The 19,596-nt window shown below is 38.3% G+C and overlaps 1 protein-coding gene across 1 annotated transcript; it reads left to right on the forward strand.

The window, feature by feature from the left end:
* Positions 1-1,462: 1,462 nt before the first annotated feature.
* klhl24b (kelch-like family member 24b) lies at positions 1,463-19,596 on the forward strand. Its single transcript, XM_067434650.1, has 7 exons — positions 1,463-1,621; positions 2,645-3,623; positions 5,278-5,462; positions 7,413-7,531; positions 14,751-14,939; positions 16,703-16,891; positions 17,255-19,596. The coding sequence occupies exons 2-7, from the start codon at positions 2,704-2,706 to the stop codon at positions 17,453-17,455; spliced, it is 1,803 nt and encodes a 600-aa protein (XP_067290751.1). The 5' UTR covers positions 1,463-1,621; positions 2,645-2,703; the 3' UTR covers positions 17,456-19,596.

The following is a 19,596-nucleotide window of genomic DNA, read 5'->3' on the forward strand; positions in this document are numbered from 1 at the left end:
AAGCTTAAGTAACTTTCCCCTGTTTTGCATTAATGGTGCTTAACTGAGTGGAACTCTATTATAGCTCTATTAATGCTGGAATGACTTCTGATCACATAAACACACAGACACAGAAGGAATGTGCTTTAGACAGCAGAAAGTGCAGTCAGCTGCTCTGCAGTAATGGTGGAATCCAAGAGAGGACAGAGACACACACGATAGCAACAGAACACAAAAACAGCAGAGATTGCAGGTGAAAGCATTGAAAGAGGAAGGAAAGTCTGCCATCAGAATGCTTTAGGCCTCAATCTTTTTTTTTCTGCCAGAATTAAGTGTGCAAACTATGGAAGCTTGTTTCCACCACAGAAAAAATATATAAAAATGTAATCTTACAGTTTATATATTTTTCCTCTTGAAATTGTGAGTTTGTAACTAGCCATATGACTTTTCTATGAATTGTGAGATATAGGAAAATTATAAAGTGAGATAAAAAGCTGCAATTACCTTTTTATTTTTATTTTATTCCATAGTGGAAACACGTTTCCATAGCAAAATAAAGTAGACATATTATTTATTTATTTATTTATTTATTAAAGTTCAGTTTCCTGAACATGTCATGATGTAGGATGTTTACGTTTAGCCCATAGGCATTCAGAAGAGAGGAAGTGATTTATGATTATGTATAGAAATAGAATAGCCTATGTAGTCTTTTAACATAATATATCCGTTTAGCCTCTAGGCATTTAGAAGAGGAAGTTAAACCGCCTCACCTGCTTTCCAAATGAGCCAGACGTCGCTTTTTAAATTGCGCCTTTGGTGTTGAAAGGATTGCGAGAGAAGGAAATCTTTGCTTTGAACCTCATACAATGGAACTATAAAAAAAAGAGCAATGTTGTCAATGTTTTGATGACAAACGTCTCCCAAATTAAACGTGTCTTGGTTTTACATAGCAGGCTATGCATTATGGGAGTAAAATGTTCTTACAATGTAGGAAAAACTGAAATATAGGCTACCATGTTGTCTAATCTAAGTTCAGATAAGCATACTAAGCGATGTCTTAATGAAAAATTAAAAATACTCTTCTATGATCAAGGTTAGAGGATAGGCAATATCATCAGCGCAGTATAAAAACAAAATAATTCAAATACGTGCGCGTGGTTTAGAGATTGTTTACTAAAATGTTTTACTTTTTCATCGTTATGTACTTTTAAAACGCATATGAATGTATTTTATAACCTTATTTCAAATTTCTAAGAGGAAAAAAGAACGAAGTTGAATATCTGTCGGACATGAGATTTAGCTCCGCCACTCTTGACTGTTGAAACGTTTACAAACAAATCTTTGGCCATGTGGCGTTCTGAGCACTCTGGTACTTGTAGTCACGTGCGGTTCTGTCGTCGTTCTGTCAGTTTGCATAAATACTATATTTCCCAGAGCTCCCTGCGTCATCAGCTGATTGCCTCTCGTGTTTTTCGGATGTGATGATGACAATAAAGCACCCAGCGGACCGTTTTTTTCCAGACGTTGGGTTCATTGCTGGAATAGAGATGACCGCCGAGGGCTAGACGAGTTTCCTTGTGCTGGTTTTCCGATTTTTAATTCTCACGAGACTTCCACAATAAAGTTTTTACTTTTTAAACTGGTGAGTTTATGCTGATTATAATAGTATAGGCCTAAAGTTTGTTCTGTTGTATTATGTTCTGTTCCATTATCTTCTGTAACAGTTTTGAACCTGTGTTAATTTAAATGATATGTGCATAAAACCCATTTTGTGACAATTAATTGTAAAAGTTATATGTATTCATTATGTTTGTATGTGCAATTAATAATAATTATTTTAAATAGTTTTTCCATATTTATGTTAAATTCTTGATACCGCCTTATGTTTTTTAAACAGTGTTGCACAAAGGCATAACTGCGACACAACAATTATGGATTTTCCTTTTGGGAATTTGGGAAGTTTACAACATGCTATAAATATGTTTTAAACGGCATATACGTTTATGTAATTTAACTTAATAGTTTAATTTCATTATGATTGAATTTATTCTTGAATATAGTGGTATAGACATAAATGAATGATTCATTTGTCAGTTATAAGAGCAAGTATATTTTGTTGACGTTCCCTAATGTCTTTGTTTTGATCCGCGTGTTGAATACGGAAGTGACCGCTAGAGGGCAGCTGGACAAGAAAAGCTGTATGTTTGGTTTAAAGGTGAATTCACCTGGGGGAATGTGAAACAAAAAAAGGTTGTCAGGTTGTCATGACAATGCCAACTTAAAATAGGCCTATTATTTAAGACGATAAAGGGAATTCATTTTTGTAAATTAGGCATATTTTTTTACTTTTCTAATATAAAAAAGTTAAAATGTATTTTGCTTAAAGTCTGCCACGTTTGCCAGCAACATAGCAACACTTTGTTTACATGTTTCTGCGTGGTTGATCAGCTGCTCCTTCACCTTTTGTACATTTAGCCTGAAAAGCTGAACAGGTTATAGTTTTAAGATAATTTTCAGTTTTTTAAGCATATTTTCATTTTATTTATCTCCACTCAAAAGCTACAAAACCAGTCTCTTCGAAATGTGACTCACTGTAATATTGTTATGCTTATAACAAATTTAATGGATTTCCTGACAAAAATAATATTTTTCTTTTTAATTCCAGCTGAGGCATCATTTTCTTCTGTTGTCTACAAGTCCTTGGACCTCACTGGTCTAATAGCAATGGTACTTATTCTGGGCAGAAGACTGAACCGGGAGGACTCTGGAGTCCGTGAGTCTCCAGCGGTCAAGAGGAAGGTTCTGGAGGTGGACAACAAATCCGTCAGTAATCATGACGTGTTCGATTTCACCTCTGGCCCATGCCACTCTGACAGCATTCTGCAGATGTTCAATGAGTTCCGTGATGGCCGACTGTTCACAGACGTGGTGATCAGCGTGGAGGGCCGTGAGTTCCCATGCCACCGTGCCGTGTTGTCAGCTTGCAGCAGCTATTTCCGCGCAATGTTCTGCAACGACCACCGTGAGAGCCGTGAGATGTTGGTGGAGATCAACGGCATCCGCGCCGAAGCCATGGACACCTTCCTACACTACGTTTACACTGGACGTGCTCGCATCACCACAGATAATGTGCAGTTCCTCTTCGAGACCTCCAGCCTCTTCCAGATCAGCACTCTTCGTGATGCCTGTGCCAAGTTCTTGGAGGACCAACTTGACCCTTGCAACTGCCTGGGCATCCAGCGTTTTGCAGACACGCACTCCCTCAAGCAACTGGCCAGCCGCTGCCGTTCTTACGCGCTGCAGAGCTTTGCCGATGTTGCCCTGCATGAAGAATTCTTGGACTTGCGCAAAGAAGAACTGGAGGAGTACATCGCTAGTGACGAGCTAGTCATTGGAAAAGAGGAGACGGTGTTTGAAGCGGTGATGCGTTGGGTGTACTACGATGTAGAGCATCGCAGAATCATGCTCAAGGACCTCCTAGACCATGTCCGCCTGCCCCTGCTGCATCCAAATTATTTCGTGCAGACGGTAGAAGGTGACCAGTTGATCCAAAATGCACCTGAGTGCTATCAGCTTCTGCACGAAGCCAGACGCTATCATGTGTTGGGCAACGAAATGATGTCACCTAGAACCCGTCCACGCAGGTATTTCTAGCAACATTTAATGGTGCTGATAATGCACTCCTATTTTTACACACACTAAATGCGTCAAGCTGTTTAAACTATGTACAAATGGATTGCAGGAAAGAGAATAGTCTTTTATACCTTGCCTGAACTGTTTGTCCAAGTCACTACCAAAAAGATTGTTTACTATGAATAGACTTCAAATAATTGCCAAAAATCGCCATGACATAAACAACCAAGCAAATAGATTATTATTAATAGTTGTCTAGCTTGGTTAAAGTAAAACTAGTTCTGTTATGTTATTAAAGATCCCATATATGTCTGGAACCTTTTTCAGAAAGTCTACATTAAAGATTCAGTCATCCTCGAAAGACCAAGTCATGATTCAACAAGTGCGTTTTTGAAGTAACTTGAAGGCTTGTTTTTTATAGCTTCACACTCCATAGTTGAGAGTTGGAAACCCAATGCTCTAATTTATGGATTTGGAACATTCCGAGCCATATTGTAAGTTCAGTGAGACGGCACAAGAAGAGACGGCCCCTTCAGGCCCGACGTATTCCATGGAAGAAAAGCCGCAGCGGGGCTTGCCTGTACACATTCTTACTTCATAAGCTTTATTACACATAAACACCTGAGTTTCGAAACATTGACCTGATTGACCCGATCCTGCTCTCAGCGTGCGCTCTTTGTTTTTGTGATGTCTGGAGGAACATGGGGTGTGAGAAGGGGGAGGGGAACTCCACAGTTCTGTTTTCCTCAGAGCCAAATGTAAAGTGACCTGGAATCTGCCTGAACGTGAGTCGCTGAAGGAAACCACCAACGTTACAGGGTTTATTTATAAACAGCCTCATTATAGACTGCTTGAAGAAAGGTGCAGCTCAGTCGATGAATAACTGCAGCCCCAGTCTCACGCGACCAGCTAAACCTTGACAAATGTGTGCTAAATATTCATGCAAGACAACGAGAGTTTTCAAACCGGTGTCGATTTACAATTGGCAGAAAGTTGTAGTTCCACCTCCTGTGTTTCCAGGCAGATTCAGGATAGGTCTTAAATTTGAATTATGGGATAGGGCCTGGCTGATGTCCCCTAATTATTTTCAGGGAATTGTGTGGGTGCGCCACATTTACACCAATTACATCACGCATGAAAGGCTGATCAGATTTTCCCATGTTTGCGTGAATTGACCGGACGACTTGCTCGATTGGTTCTAATCTCTTTCCCCAGAGAGGGTATTCAAAGTTCAACTCTAACTTTAGCATCTTCGCTTGTGCACTTTCCAGCCCCATGATCCTTTACACAGAGAGCACAGTATTCCAGGCAGATGATTTTAGGGGAAAAACGGGGGAAGTTAGTTCTGTATGAAATGTCTTTGCCTGCCAATTGGTTTCCTTGAACAGAGAACGCATATTGTGCTCTGAGAACTAGTAGACAATGTTTTTTATTGTTATTCTTAGAAGTGATTCTGTACTTTCTCATTTCAGAGTCACTGCAATGAACAAATAGGCCGAAAAAGACGCGCAAACAAAATGTAAACAATGAGTTGCACAGTGCTTAATGTATGACAGAGCTGTGCTTGCAGTGTGATCCCTTTCTATTTTATTTAATGTGCCAGGACTATAAATGTTTTAAATGTGTCCATGTGTCCAAGTTTGACATCCTGTCATGTCCCTGCAGGTCTACTGGATTCTCCGAGGTCATTGTGGTTGTCGGAGGGTGTGAGAGAATGGGAGGTTTCAACCTGCCGTACACCGAGTGCTATGATCCTGTAACTGGGGAATGGAAATCCTTAGCCAAACTCCCAGAGTTCACCAAGTCAGAGTATGCTGTGTGTGCCCTCAGGAACGACATTCTGGTCTCAGGTATGGTCAACATGTATATTTTTAATAACATTCTTCTACTAAAGTCTAAATAAACTCTAAATTGTTTTGTTGGAATTTCTTCCCTTTTGATGCTTATTGAGTCGGGAAGTTTAGGTAAGGTATATCGAAGGCCTAGTTCCTTTTAAAATGGCGATAGCCTTTTGTGTACATCACAGCCAGGAAGATTGCTAATACTAGCATTATGGAGAAGAACATTCTCATTCTAGCAGTTTGGTTGGATAAAATGTTTTTAAATCTTGTAAGTGCAAATGGTCTAACATAGAAAAACTTTATATTTTGAATGCATATATCTGCTAATTTTGTCTGTTTTTTGGGGGCGACATTAGCATATAGATGACATCAAAGCTAATGTACGTGGACAACTCACAAAACGTAATTGTTTATTTAGTTTTTTGTTTTTTAATATGTTAATTACTCACTGTAAAATGAAAGACATTATTAAGAGGTGTTTAATCCCAGCATCATGGTCATTTTATTGCTAATGGCTGTTTTTATACACCCTCCACCTGTCAATTATCTGTATACTGTGTCTTTCTCAATTATTGTCAGTTTGATGTTTACCTCGTGGCTGCTTTAGTCTGCAGGGATGCTGTTAGACACAGCAGGGCTCCACGCATTACAGAGCAGCCTACTTTGAACAGCGAGCAGGTTCAGCAAAAAAAATACTATGAGACATGATTAAAAGAGACTAGGACTACCAGCTATCTCAAGAGAAAAGCGTGTTAGCGAGGGAGAGGGAGAGAGAGAGAGCAAGGGTGAGTGAGGGGACTGGAATTCTAAGCGATCGGTTTACAGTCTGCATGTGCCAAGCTCTCACGTGTTTCCAAGAGAACAGTTCTAACGCTTTTTGCTCTCTAGTTTCAACCTTCTTTGACATTACTTCCCCAAAAATGTTGGTTAAACCTGTATATATGTCAAATTCAAGACTAAAATATGTGAGACAGAAAATAATGGAAATTGACTGAAAGATGAGTTCCAGGTTTGCTGAGTCCAGTGTGTTCTTTCCACACTGGTGCTTCCTGAAGAACAGGAACAGTTTTGTATAGTTGGCTTTTGTTAGCACAATCGTGTACACAGATGTTAACCGATAGACGACCAGTCAAATGTTTGGTCGCACTTACCTGCTCCTCCTTCATTACTACTATTTTAACATTGTGTAATTGTATTAAAGTTACTCAAACTCGAAAATGACACAAATGGAAATATGGGAATTATGTAGTGACTAAATGAATGTTTCGCAGATCAAAACTACCTTATAATTTTAGTTCTTCAAAGTAGCCACACTATGTCTAGATTATAGCTCATGGCTGCATTTCCCAAAACCATTGTGAGCCAAGTTGATCGTAGAGACCATTGTTGGCAATAGCTCTACAATCTCTTTAAGCTTACTATGACATTGGGAAATGCAGCTCTGGACAGTTCCTCAACCAACTTCAAGGTGCATCCCAGGATGCTTTTTAAACACTATCATTCCAGACACTTGTTGGCTGATTTTGGTGTAACAGGTACCTTTATTTTGGTAATAATCTTTGGTAATAACAGATACATTAATTTTATACAAACCCTATTTCAAGCATTGAAGTATTAGTAAAGGATTTTAAGATGATGAAAAATAAATTGTCATTGTGACTACTCGTGTATATGCAAATAATGAATTGGTGTAAATCATTACATTGCATATTTGTTTTCATAATAATATGACTCTGGTTCAGCTGGTCTTTAATTATCTTGCTTCACCGGAATTGTCTCAGAACTGCACAATTATGTTTTTTATTATGAACATAATGTGTTTATATGAGATATGAAACAAGAAACATTCACAAAGTGTGTCATGGGTCATTACATCTTTTCACAATGATGCAAGGATTATAATCAGTGTGTGACGGCACATATGAGAATCGTAGTGACCAATTGGTGCTGCATTTTCAGGGGGTAGAATCAACAGCAGGGATGTCTGGATGTACAACTCCCAGCTCAACATTTGGATCAGGGTTGCCTCCTTGAACAAAGGCCGCTGGAGACACAAAATGGCTGTCTTGTTAGGAAAGGTGAGTTTAACTACATCCACATTCATGCACTAACAAATAGCCCACTAGATGCCCCTAACTGGAAACATGATGTGGAGAACCCTCTTCTGATAAATAACTTTGCATGCCCTGAGCCCTCTACTACGAACAAAACTATACAAGTGCACAAATATTAATTTGAGCAAGGATAAACATGGTTTGAGTGTGGAATTATCGGCTGCTGAGAGCATCAAGCCATCAAGCCATTCAAGAGACATTTAGAAACCAATAATAACCAATACATTCCTGTGTGTAACTTTTAAGGGCATTTTTATTTGGCAATGAGTCCCATTAATTAAAGTCTTGGCTCTAGTCATGCCACAGGAAGAAGACATTGATTTTCTATTTTGATGATGGCCTGTGGTTTACATACCTCTAACCATGATGGATATTTCCCACATATAGAAATGGGTGTTGTTTGGGTATATTTACCCATATTTAGTTTTCAAACATGTCCCCACCCTCATAATTGATTGCCTGTTTGTCATGTACTGCTCTTTGTTTTGTGCTCAGTTCCTCTATCACTTTCAAAGCCTCTATTTGTTCTTATTTTCCTGCACGAAACCTGTTCCATATTTTCATTAAACAATGACGCAATTCATTTTTAACTTCTCCCTTGGAGCTGGTTTGCTTACACTGCAGTTTTTAATAAGCATTAACTGACTTTGAACTGATCAGTCACGTGAATGGCCCATAGCATTAATAAAGAGCGATGTCAAAACAGTTTGGATCTGTATACTTCAGTTAATATTGCATCACTGTTTTTAACGCGTCTTCACGACCGCAATCAGCTCCAGAAATCTGATTTACTTTGGCAGGGGGTTAAATAGCTTTGTTCTGTCTGGTTTGCGAAAGATCTAATGCATGTACTGTGAGGATCCGGCTCAAAGTTTCAATAAATTAAGTGTCTTGTTTTGAATGGAATGAACTGAGCCAACAAAAGCCACTTGTGCAATCACTAATTAACATGCAGTGTAAGTTATAGCCAGCTGTCTGCATGAACGCCTCTTTCTCTAAGTTTGTTTGTTTTGATGCTTTGTATTGTGGCTTGTTCAGATATTTCCCCCTAGCTTCCTGTCTCTGGGTGTCTGCTATAATCTATCCAACTCTTTGTGTTTCTGTTCAAGCACATGATAGTTTTAGACTCAAACCCATTTGACCCCAAAAGATCATTTGGGTTTGTTTTTGAGCAGCAACCCTTCAGACATATGGATTGTTTGTGTGCAGTTTGATTTATTGGTTGTGAAAGATTCATGACTGACAGATAAAATCTAATCAACTGAAGTCACAACACCGAGACTTGAAAAATGAAATGCATTACCACAAGGTTAAGCTGCAATAATCTGACGTGAGCCATGCTGATACAGGTTAGATATACTATATGGTGTATGAAAGTGTGTGATACAAAATTATAATAAGAAAGAATGACTCACATCCTCACACCCTGTCAGCATATATTAGCCTTTCACTTACGCACATGCTAAACAGAATTCCTCTGAAGACATTTTATAGCCTAATTTCTTTATGATGATGATCATTTTTATAGCTAATTTATCTTATTAGAGGTGGACGGTAAGTAACTAAATTTACTTGAGTACTGTACTTAAAGGGTTAGTTCACCCAAAAATGAAATTTATGTCATTAATGACGCACCCGTAAGACCTCAGAACACAGTTTAAGATATTTTATATTTAGTCCGAGAGCGTATATGCAAGTGGATGCACATACTGTCCATGTCCAGAAAGGGAATAAAAACATCATCAAAGTAGTCCATATGTGACAGCAGTTAGTTAATTAGAATCTCTTGAAGCATCGAAAATAAATTTTGTTCCAAAAATCACAAAAACTACGACTTTATTCAGCATTGTCTTCACTTCCGTGTTTGTTTTCAATCCTCAAATAAAGATTCAAACGGAAATGTATCAGCGGATTGTTTCATGATTCGGATCGCCAATGTCCCGTGATTTCAACAGTTTGACACGCGATCCGAATCATGAACCAATCCGCTGATTCATGACCATTTGAATCTTTATTTGAGGATTGAAAACAAACGCGGAAGAGAAGAAAATGCTGAATAAAGTCGTAGTTTTTGTTATTTTTTTACCAAAATGTATTTTCGATGCTTCAATAGATTCTTATTAACTAACTGATGTCACATATGGACTACTTTGATGATGTTTTATTCCCTTTCTGGACATGGACAGTGTGCATAGACTTAGATACGCTCTCAGACTAAATATCAAATATCTTAAACTGTGTTCTGAAGATGAACGGTCTTACGGGTGTGGAACAACATTAGGGTGAGTTATTAATGACATCAATTTTATTTTTGGCTGAACTAACCCTTTTAAGTACACTTTCTGAGTATCTTTACTTTACTTGAGGATTATTTGTTTCATGAAACTTTGACTTTAACTTCACTACATTTGAAAGACAAATATCGTACTTTTTACTCCACTACATTTCTATCAAGGTCCTCAAAGTCGAAAGTCGTTTCTGTAGCAGCTTTGAAAGTCAGTGGATTATTTATTTCTTCTTTAAAAGGATTTATTTTTATTTATTTTTTGCAGACAGCCTATCAGTGTCACTCTTATAGGGTCATGTGAAGTTTTTCAACATTTTTTGAACACTGATCATTTTAAAGCAAAATGGAAGATGACGGTTTCTCTGCAGTGTGTGCACCCATGGCCATACTTAGAAAGTGTGTTCCAGTTTTCTGAAAAGATTAAAGATTAGTTTACTTGCCATACACTTGAAGCATGTCTCATAAAATGTAAAAAAAATTGTAAATGTCTGGGAGAAAGAGAAGAGTAAACAGTTGGGGGAATATCGGATGTGTATCAGGCCATGTCCACACTAATACGTTTTCATTTGAAAACATATATTTTTCTCTCCGTTTTGGCCTTCCGTCCACACTGAGACAGTGTTTTAAGTCAATTAAAACGTATAGTTTTGAAAACGCTCCCCAAAGCTGATAAATTTGAAACCGCCGTCTTCGCGTCGTAGTGTGGACTGTGAAAATGGAGGCTTTTTAATACGTTGGCGCATTTTTAGCCATGTGATGCCAACCCGATCACACATAAATGCGTATAAATAGTACGAGTGTGCAATGTCGTGGAATGTAGACGCCAAAACTCATTTTGGCGTGCATATGATACGCTGTTTTTCGCGTGCATATGATACGCACTTTATGGCGTATATATGACACGCTCTCTTGGGTAGGTTTAGGGTAGTGGGTGGGGGGTTCATATGTATAATACGCCATAAAATGCGTATCATATGCACGCAAAAAACAGTGTATCATATGCACGCCAAAATTAGTTTTGGCGTATACATTCCACGACATTGCACACTCGTTCTATTTATAAGCATTTTTTGTCAGTTTGTACATACTGTTAAAAAACTCAGTGCCTTTTCTGGACATTGCTGCAAAATTTCAGAGAGTAAATAAACGAGTAGCGGAAATTACGCAAGTCGAAGCGTCTTGGATTTGCTCATGCGCAGTACAGGGATGTAAGTGTTTTCAGACGTTTCAGTGTAGATGAAATTTTTTTGGAAAACGATTGAAATGGACTGCATTTATATAAATGGACTGCATTTATATAGCGCTTTTATCCAAAGCGCTTTACATTTTTGCCTCACATTCACCCATTCATACACCGACGGCGGTGTCAACCATGAAAGGCGCCATCCAGCTCGTCGGGAGCACCTGGGGTTGGGTGTCTTGCTCATGGACACTTTGACACTTGGTCAGGTGGAACCGGGGATTGAACCACCAACCTTCCGGTTTGTAGACAATCTACATGAACCACTAAGCCACTGCCGCCCCGATTGAAAATGATAGTGTGGACGCGGAGTGTTTTTAGACGAAAACTACGTTTTTAAATTTATCCGGATTAGTGTAGCTGTAGCCTCAGAGTATAGGGTCCGTGCATTCGGTCTTAAAGGGTTAGTTCACCCAAAAATGAAAATTATTTCATTAATTACTCACCCTCATGACGTTGGACACCCGTAAGAAAGTCCTTCTCACTACAGTGGCTGTACAATAATTTTACGAAGCGGCGAGAATAGTTATTGTGCGCAAAAAAAATCAATATAATGACTTCATCCGCCAAGTTATTGTCTTCCGTGTAGGTCTCTGATGTAAACTCACCTGGATTTCACGCGATAGCGGCGCTCCTCTTCCGGATCATGTATTCAAACCGATTCGAATGGTGGAGCTGCGTCATAGTTCACATCAATAACTTAGTGGATAAAGTTGTTATTTTGATTTTTGTGCGCACAATAACTATTTTCGACGCATTGTAAAAATTTTGTACAGCCACATAAGTGAGATGGGCTTTGTAATGTCGTCTTTAGTGCCTTTATGGGTCTTGTGTGTGGGTCAGTGGGAATGTACTGAATGCCAATGGAGGCCTATCTGGAGCTTTTCTCAGCCATCAGCTTTCAACAAAAATATCTTCATTTGTGTTATGAAGATGAACGAAGGTGTTACGGGTGTCCAACGACATGAGGGTGAGTAATTAATGAAATAATTTTCATTTAGGGTGAACTAACCCTTTAAAGCGACAGTAGCTTTGTAACAAGCTTTGTTACTTTTATACAAATATTGAAATGAGTTTAAGGTAGTCGTATGCTAGCATGTTGAATGGCGCATGATTGACTGGCTTTGAAAGTCCAAGAGCATTTATACAACAATAATAAAATATGCATTGACATGAAAAACATTTAATTTACTTAAGTACTTTTACTTTTTTTAAGTAAAAATCCGTTTTTTGAACTTTCACTTGTAACAGAGAAATATTTAACCAGTAGTATTTTTACTTTTACTCAAGTAATAGACTTGTGTACTTTGTCTACCTCTGCATCTTATCAGTCCCAGGGGTGATAGGACTGTCTCAATAATATCTGAGTCTGAACAAAAAGTTCATCGGAAAGCACATTGCTTTGTTTTGTGTGAGTGGTGTGTTTCCCCTCTGTGTTCGAGCATGTTCGTTCACCGCCACCAGTCCAACCGGTTTTCTTGGTTGTTCCATTTAAGGGAAACATGTTTACCATCATTTTAACAGCTTGAAGCCATGAGACAGGAGAAGGAGACAAACTCTTTAGGGGTTTTGTGTTCCACGTGTTTTCATTTGAGAGTGAGTGAGAAATTTCTCTCAATCTCTTCAGGGACTTACACAAACAAGAGAGATTGAGTGATGCGTTACAACACAGAACTGTCAACTCTTTGCACACGGAGGTCATGTTTTTGCAACGGTGATGTTTTGACTGTGATTGTCGAATGATGTCAATCACAGTCTTGCATGGGCTGTAATAATAACCAGGTCATGTAAATACCTTAAATGGTGTTTTTTAACTGTCTTAAATGATATGTCAAACCTGATTTGCACACATTGATTTCTACCCGTTACCCCTATTTTGCATGTAAACACCTTCAGTGTTTCTGCCGACATATTCGATAAAGGCATGTCTGTTTCTGTTTTGACATCAAAACTAGAGAAAACCTTAAAATACAAAGAAGGGTTTCTTGCATTGTCAGGTTTTTATAATGATTTGGTCTAGATATACAGACTACCTGTCAAAAGTTTGGAAAGATTAAGGTTTTTTTGGAGCAGTCTCTAAATCTCAACCAAATGTCCCGGTTACATCTGTAACCTTAGTTCCCGGAATAGGAACGAGACGCTGCGTCACCGCTATGCGTTCCCATAGCGGTGACGCAGCTCAAGTTTCTTGAACAGGAACTGCATTTATTTGATACAAAATACAGTAAAAACAATAATACTGTGAAGAGTGAAATAGTATTACTATTTAAATTAACCGGTTTCTGTTGTTTGTAAGATTTAAAATGTAATTTATTCCTATGATGGCAAAGTTGAATTTTCAGCCATTACATCAGCCTTCAGCGTCACAAGATCTTTCTAAGATCATTCTTTTTATTATTATCAATGTTGAAAACAGTTTTAGCTGCTTTTTTTTGTCTGAAATCATGATACACTGCCATTTAAAAGTTTTATGATTTAAAAAAAAGGGGGGGGGGAGAGATATTAATATTTGTATTTAGCAAAGACACATTAAATTTATCAAAAAGACAGAAAAGACGTTTATGAAATTAATAAATATTAAAAAAAGTTATATTTATAATACATGCTGTTCTTTTGAACCTTCTATTCATTAAAGAATCATTTTGTTTCCACAAAAATTAAGCAGCACAACTGTGTTTAACATGAATACTAATAAGAAATGTTTACACCTATCAGCTTATCAGAATGATTTCTGAAAGATCATGTTACACTGAAGAATGAAGTAATGGATAAAGTATATTTGTATAAACAAATACTTTTTACCGTAGAAAATATTTTTATAAAAAATAAATAAATAAATGAACAAAGACTTTATTGTAACACCGTTTGAAATTGTTAAAAAACAACTTTAGCTGCATTTAAAATGGCATAACTGTATAATGTGGGAAAAACTTTGCGACCGTTGAAAAGTATGTTCTGTTTGATATGAATGATATTCAGATGCACTAAGTGTGATTCAGTGCATCTCTGTCATTCACACTGTCCTGCGGCCTCATGGGAGGTACACTTTAGGATCTCTGCTGAAGTAGGTGATCTGGCATAATCGGACGCAATGTATTTTCCTAATTTCCAAGAACTTTCACATTCCTGTTGAACTTCATCTCAGACATCCTTATTTGTCATTGTTAGGAAAGTGAACCTGCCTCTGGCTACTCAAGAGGAAACCTGGAGATTATAAACGCTGACACAGTCAAAAGTGATCTAACTCCCTTCATCATGACTATTTATAATGTACATGTAAAATGTCCTCCAAATTGACATTTGTCGTCGGTCTGTCTGGATCTGGTTTACTTAGTCCACTTATGCAATAAAACGCAGGTATAATCCGTTTTCTTGTTGCTGATGCAGTGGTAGCCTCGAGGCGTGTGCGTGTGTCTGTAACAATCCCTTTGTCACAAAATCAATTTGCGAATCATGATATGAAAAGGGTAAACAGTAGTTCTTGTTTGGCTAGATCTACACGCTGTGGCTCACCTCCAGATTGTGTCATCCAACGTGGTGTGTACATTTCAAAACAGACAAAAACAGTTTGAGATGACACAATACTAATATGGTGTTAAAGTTGTATTGTGTACACACGGTCATTACTTAAATTTAACGTCTGTATTTATCTACAGGTGTATGCCGTTGGTGGATATGACGGTCAGTCACGACTCAGCAGCGTGGAATGCTACGACTCGTTCTCAAACCGCTGGACGGAAGTGGCACCCATGAAGGAGGCTGTCAGCTCGCCAGCTGTCGTCAGCTGCGTCAATAAACTCTTTGTGATTGGAGGAGGCCCTGACGACAACACATGCTCCGACAAGGTTCGTAGAAGAGCCTGACGCATAGTGTTGAGGAGTAGGGTGTCTTTGAAACCACCCTTTTGTTATCTCGGTATATCATTGTGCATTTACAGCATCTAAACATGACATTTATTTTTGGGTCATGCTACCGGAGGGTGTGACACGCTTTGTTTTCCAGTGAAGTCATCTTGGGTTTTCTTTAAATAGTGTAGTGGACTATAGACCCAGCCACAGTAAATAAAACAGATCTGATTGTATAGTTTTACTTGAGATGTGGGTATACAAAAAATATGTCATAATTTACTCACACTCATGTCATTCAAGACAGGAATGACTAGATATTTTGAGAAATATTTCCGTTTTATGGACAAAAGCAGCATTCTTCAACATTCTTCAAAATATCTTATTTGACGAAAGACAAAAGAAAAGTTGTACAGGTTTGTCATACAGCTTTTATTTTAATATTTTCAGGTTTTTTTTAATTAAAAGTTTTAGTAATTTTGTGCTTTTGACATTTTTATTAGTTTTATAAGCTTTAATGGATTTTTATTTCAGTTAGTTTTTAATCTATTTTTTTTATAGAATTTTTTTTAAATTAAGAATGAACAAAAACAGTGTTAGTGTTTAGCTTTGGTTTACAATAACAAGACTTTTTTAAACTTAAGCTGAATAACTTATCAATATATAATTGAGTTAAACCAGAGGTTAGTCTATGTTTAAATACGTGCTGCTGACAAACGACAGGAAGTTTAGGTATACAAAGCCCCTGCTATGGTAACTACGACATTGTGTTTGACCAAAATGGCATCAATCGCTTCAACCTTGAGTGTACCATCTGTTAGATTTCCCCTTTGTTACATGATGGCAACTTATTTACTCTAGTTAGAAAGTGTTTTTTCTTCATCACGGCCTGACTTTGCCTTAGCTGAACAATAGATTGAAGATGCAGTGAACGTGCTTCCCCCTGCCCCCTAATGGAGATCAACAGTTATGACCATCTGACCTGGATCTGTCAGCCCGCTCTGATACATTCTCCAGGTGTCTCTTTGGAGAGAAACACTCAGCCGCAGATATTTGGTTAGATTGCCTTAATGTATTTCCCTGCGGTTTCAGCACAGGTCACATGCTTAGTTCTGAGCTAGCTGACCTTTGCCATCATTTTTTTTTTTCTTCAAATTTGTGATGGCTGATTTGAATATTAAAAGAAACGTCCTCAGGGAATTGGATAACGTTGGAGCATTTCCTGCTTCCTTTTAAGGAAGTTCTGATTGCAATGATGCCGCATTTCCCAGCTCTGATTTGATAAAGTATAACATTGCGTGTTGTGCATTTAATTCGACTGTTGTTGTTGTAGTCACGCTCCTATCCTATTAGTCTCCCAGATAATTGGTGTCTGGAGCATTCTTTTGCACAAGTGTCTGCTATTTCCAAAATGTGTGAAGCCCCTATAATACCTTCCCGTCCTCTATTACATACTCCACACAGAGGGAGATGAAAATGCATCCAGGCCTTTCTCAGGAGATATTGTGTCTTTGTGTGATCGTTTGCTTTTTTATCAGGACACAAGATCACTGATGAATGTTTTTGTGAGTTCGTATCCCTCCAGGGCAGTTTCATAATTTTAAGTTGTTATCAACACCTTCATTTCAAGGATGGCAGAAGGATTAATGTATGTTTGCAACTGTTTTGCAGCCTGAGGACACAGGCTTGGATTTGCTATCAGCTGTATAGTTAATTCCTTTAGTGGATATTTTTTTAACGTCACTATGTGCGTTTTCCCCCAGGTTCAGTGCTACGACCCTGAATCCGACTCCTGGTTGCTAAGGGCCAACATTCCCATCGCCAAGCGCTGTATCACAGCAGTATCACTGAACAATCTCATCTACGTTTCTGGAGGCCTGACCAAATCCATCTACTGCTATGATCCCACTGAAGATTACTGGATGCATGTGGTCCACACTTTCAGCAAACAGGTACTGACTGTTATGAAGTTGCAATTTGAAATGCTGCAAAGTGGACTTTGGAATGAAAAAAAAGTCACACTAAGAATGATAACAATAAAGATAACTATATTAGCATTCACACCGGCGGACAATATAGTTCTGTTTATTCTAGCGCGTACTTGTCTGTCACTTTAAATACTTGAGCTTGTTAAAGCAGGGTGGATTCTGATTGGCTGCCAATGTTTTATTGTCCATCAGCTGGATAAGATCATTCTAAAAGTGATTCCAACTATATCGTTTCTCTGTGCCGTTATCGTTATAGCTGCGGTGTGAACTCTCCTATTCTATCAGTTGACACTTGAGTAAACAGACCCGCATGTGGATGTTTTTCAGGAAAGTTGCGGTATGTCAGTATGTAACGGGAAGATCTTTATCCTGGGCGGGCGTGGTGAAACCGGAGAGGCGTCAGACACCATCCTGTGCTACGACCCGTCCACCGGCATCATCACGGGTGTGGCCGCCATGCCCCGCCCCATATCTTACCACGGCTGCGTCACCATTCACCGCTACAATGAGAAGTTCTACCATTCATGACATTAAAAAGCTCATTCGTACAGAGACGAAGATAAACTGAGCCTTATTGTAGAAAACGTAGCATTACAATGGGTAAAGAGTACGCTATGTCCCAACCCCCCGCAGTTCACAAGCTTTAAGAGAGCAGTCCGTTAAACTGACAACTACACAGTAACTTATTTGAGTGTACAGTATAAACATTCATGGATATCAACCTTTTTACATTCTGCCACCATGATACTCCGAGATAAAGAATCAGTTTGACAGCATCACACAGATTTCGTATGGATTTGCATACTGTTATTGGTTCACAGTGAATTTGATCAAGTCTCCGATCTCCCAGTCTCTGTGATCTGGGGATCCCCCCCCACCCCCGGTTAAACACCACTTTATTTTCTATTGTTTTTTAATGCATGGTGTCAGTGAACATTTTGGGTCACCATGATTTACCAAGTAAGACATTTTTTGTCTATCCTGGAACAACATTACTGTCTAAAAATGTTGTCTTAACCCTGTCCCTACCCCTTATCCCTAAAATGAGAGGTAAATAAGTGAATAACACTGATGTAGACGTGCCTAAACTCTGAAATAAAACCTTAAGTCTGATTGGTTAATTGGAATGTTGTTTCAGGATCAATAAAGAGGTTAATCCAGGAACAGGTTGTACTTGGTGAAATAACGGTGACCGTTGTTTTGAGTGGGTGAATGGTGTGATTATTTTTGACTGGTGGATAGTGTTTGATTGTGATGGATTATTGTATATAAAAGTGTGTTTGAAAAGATGTGTGTGAGAAGATAGTGAGGCAGAATTTGCAGGAACCACTTTTTGTTAAGCTCCCATGTCTAATGAGTATATTGTAAACAAAAATCCATCAGGCGCCAAAAAGTATAGTATTTCTTTTAATATTGCTTTATGCATGCATGCATGTACGATTTTGGGTGATGTGTGTATTTTGTAGTAGAAAGTGCACCTTTCAGGACATTTATCGGGGGGAAAGCATGGTAATGTTATAGATGTGAGTCATATTAGCCTCTGTCTTTATATTCCTTTTTATTTAGCCTATGGGAGAACATGCTTTCTTGTATATAATGTAGAACACAAGCAGGAATGTCTAGTTTATAAGTGAATCATATATGTGCTTTCACTTTTAAAGTTATTTATTCTTGGTAGAAGCCCCAACCAGGCACTTAAGTCGTCAATATATCTCTGTGTCCCGGATGTAAATATGATCCTTCTTCAGGTTTACTGTATCAGTAAGTGTTTGCAATGGTGATGCATCAGGCCAAAAGGCCAGTTCACATTCTTAGCTCCCATAAAACTCTTCCTTTTTTGTTCTTACAATAATCTGAGCTCAGTATTTGTGCAAATAGTGCAGTGACGTAGCGGCAAAAGATTTTGTTCTTGTGTGCCAGGGATTGTAAGACCAGTGATGTCAGCTTTGTTGCCTGCTTTTGGTTAGCAGGATAGTTTTGCCAGCTGCAAGACCAGAACAACACACATTGTTCATTTTACTCTGGGAAATTTTAAATGCAACTCATAGAGAGTCAAAACCCTGCGCACACATGCAACAACACAACATGGCCTTTTAACTTTTTTCGGTGTTTAGGTTTGCAACTTTGTGTAAATAGATGTATGGACTAGTTGATGTGAGTTTGGTGTCTTTTGGTTAGTGATTTATAGGCTTGTTTTTTTCCTGATAATTTTCAGATGCTAAAAGCCATAGACAGAATGAGTGTTTTGTTGTTGTTGTTGTTGTTGTTTTTATAAATGTTCTTTTTGAATGAGTCCTTATACACTTTGGGTATTGAATTATCTGTGCATGCCAAAAATTTGTATGTCAAAAATAATAATAATACTCATTGTTATGGCAAGACTGTGGCTTTAGTGTTGATTACAGTGATGGTTCGGCTGAACTCAAGTGCCAACTCAAGACTTTAAAGTGCATTAAAATGAAAGACCATCTTGTGCCTTTGTGGCAGAATGATACACATCTGACAACTAGCCAAAGATGTGTGATTGGTTTTGTCTGTGTTAATTATAGCACAATATTGTAAAATGTGTAAAAATGTTGCTGAAATGTTCTTGTTCCAAGTAGGCCTTACAAGAGCTTAATGTGGTGTATATGCATACGTTTTACTCAATAAAGCAATTTTAGTATGGA

This window comes from Pseudorasbora parva, chromosome 24 (genome assembly GCF_024679245.1).
Source record: "Pseudorasbora parva isolate DD20220531a chromosome 24, ASM2467924v1, whole genome shotgun sequence".
Lineage (NCBI taxonomy): Eukaryota > Metazoa > Chordata > Actinopteri > Cypriniformes > Gobionidae > Pseudorasbora > Pseudorasbora parva.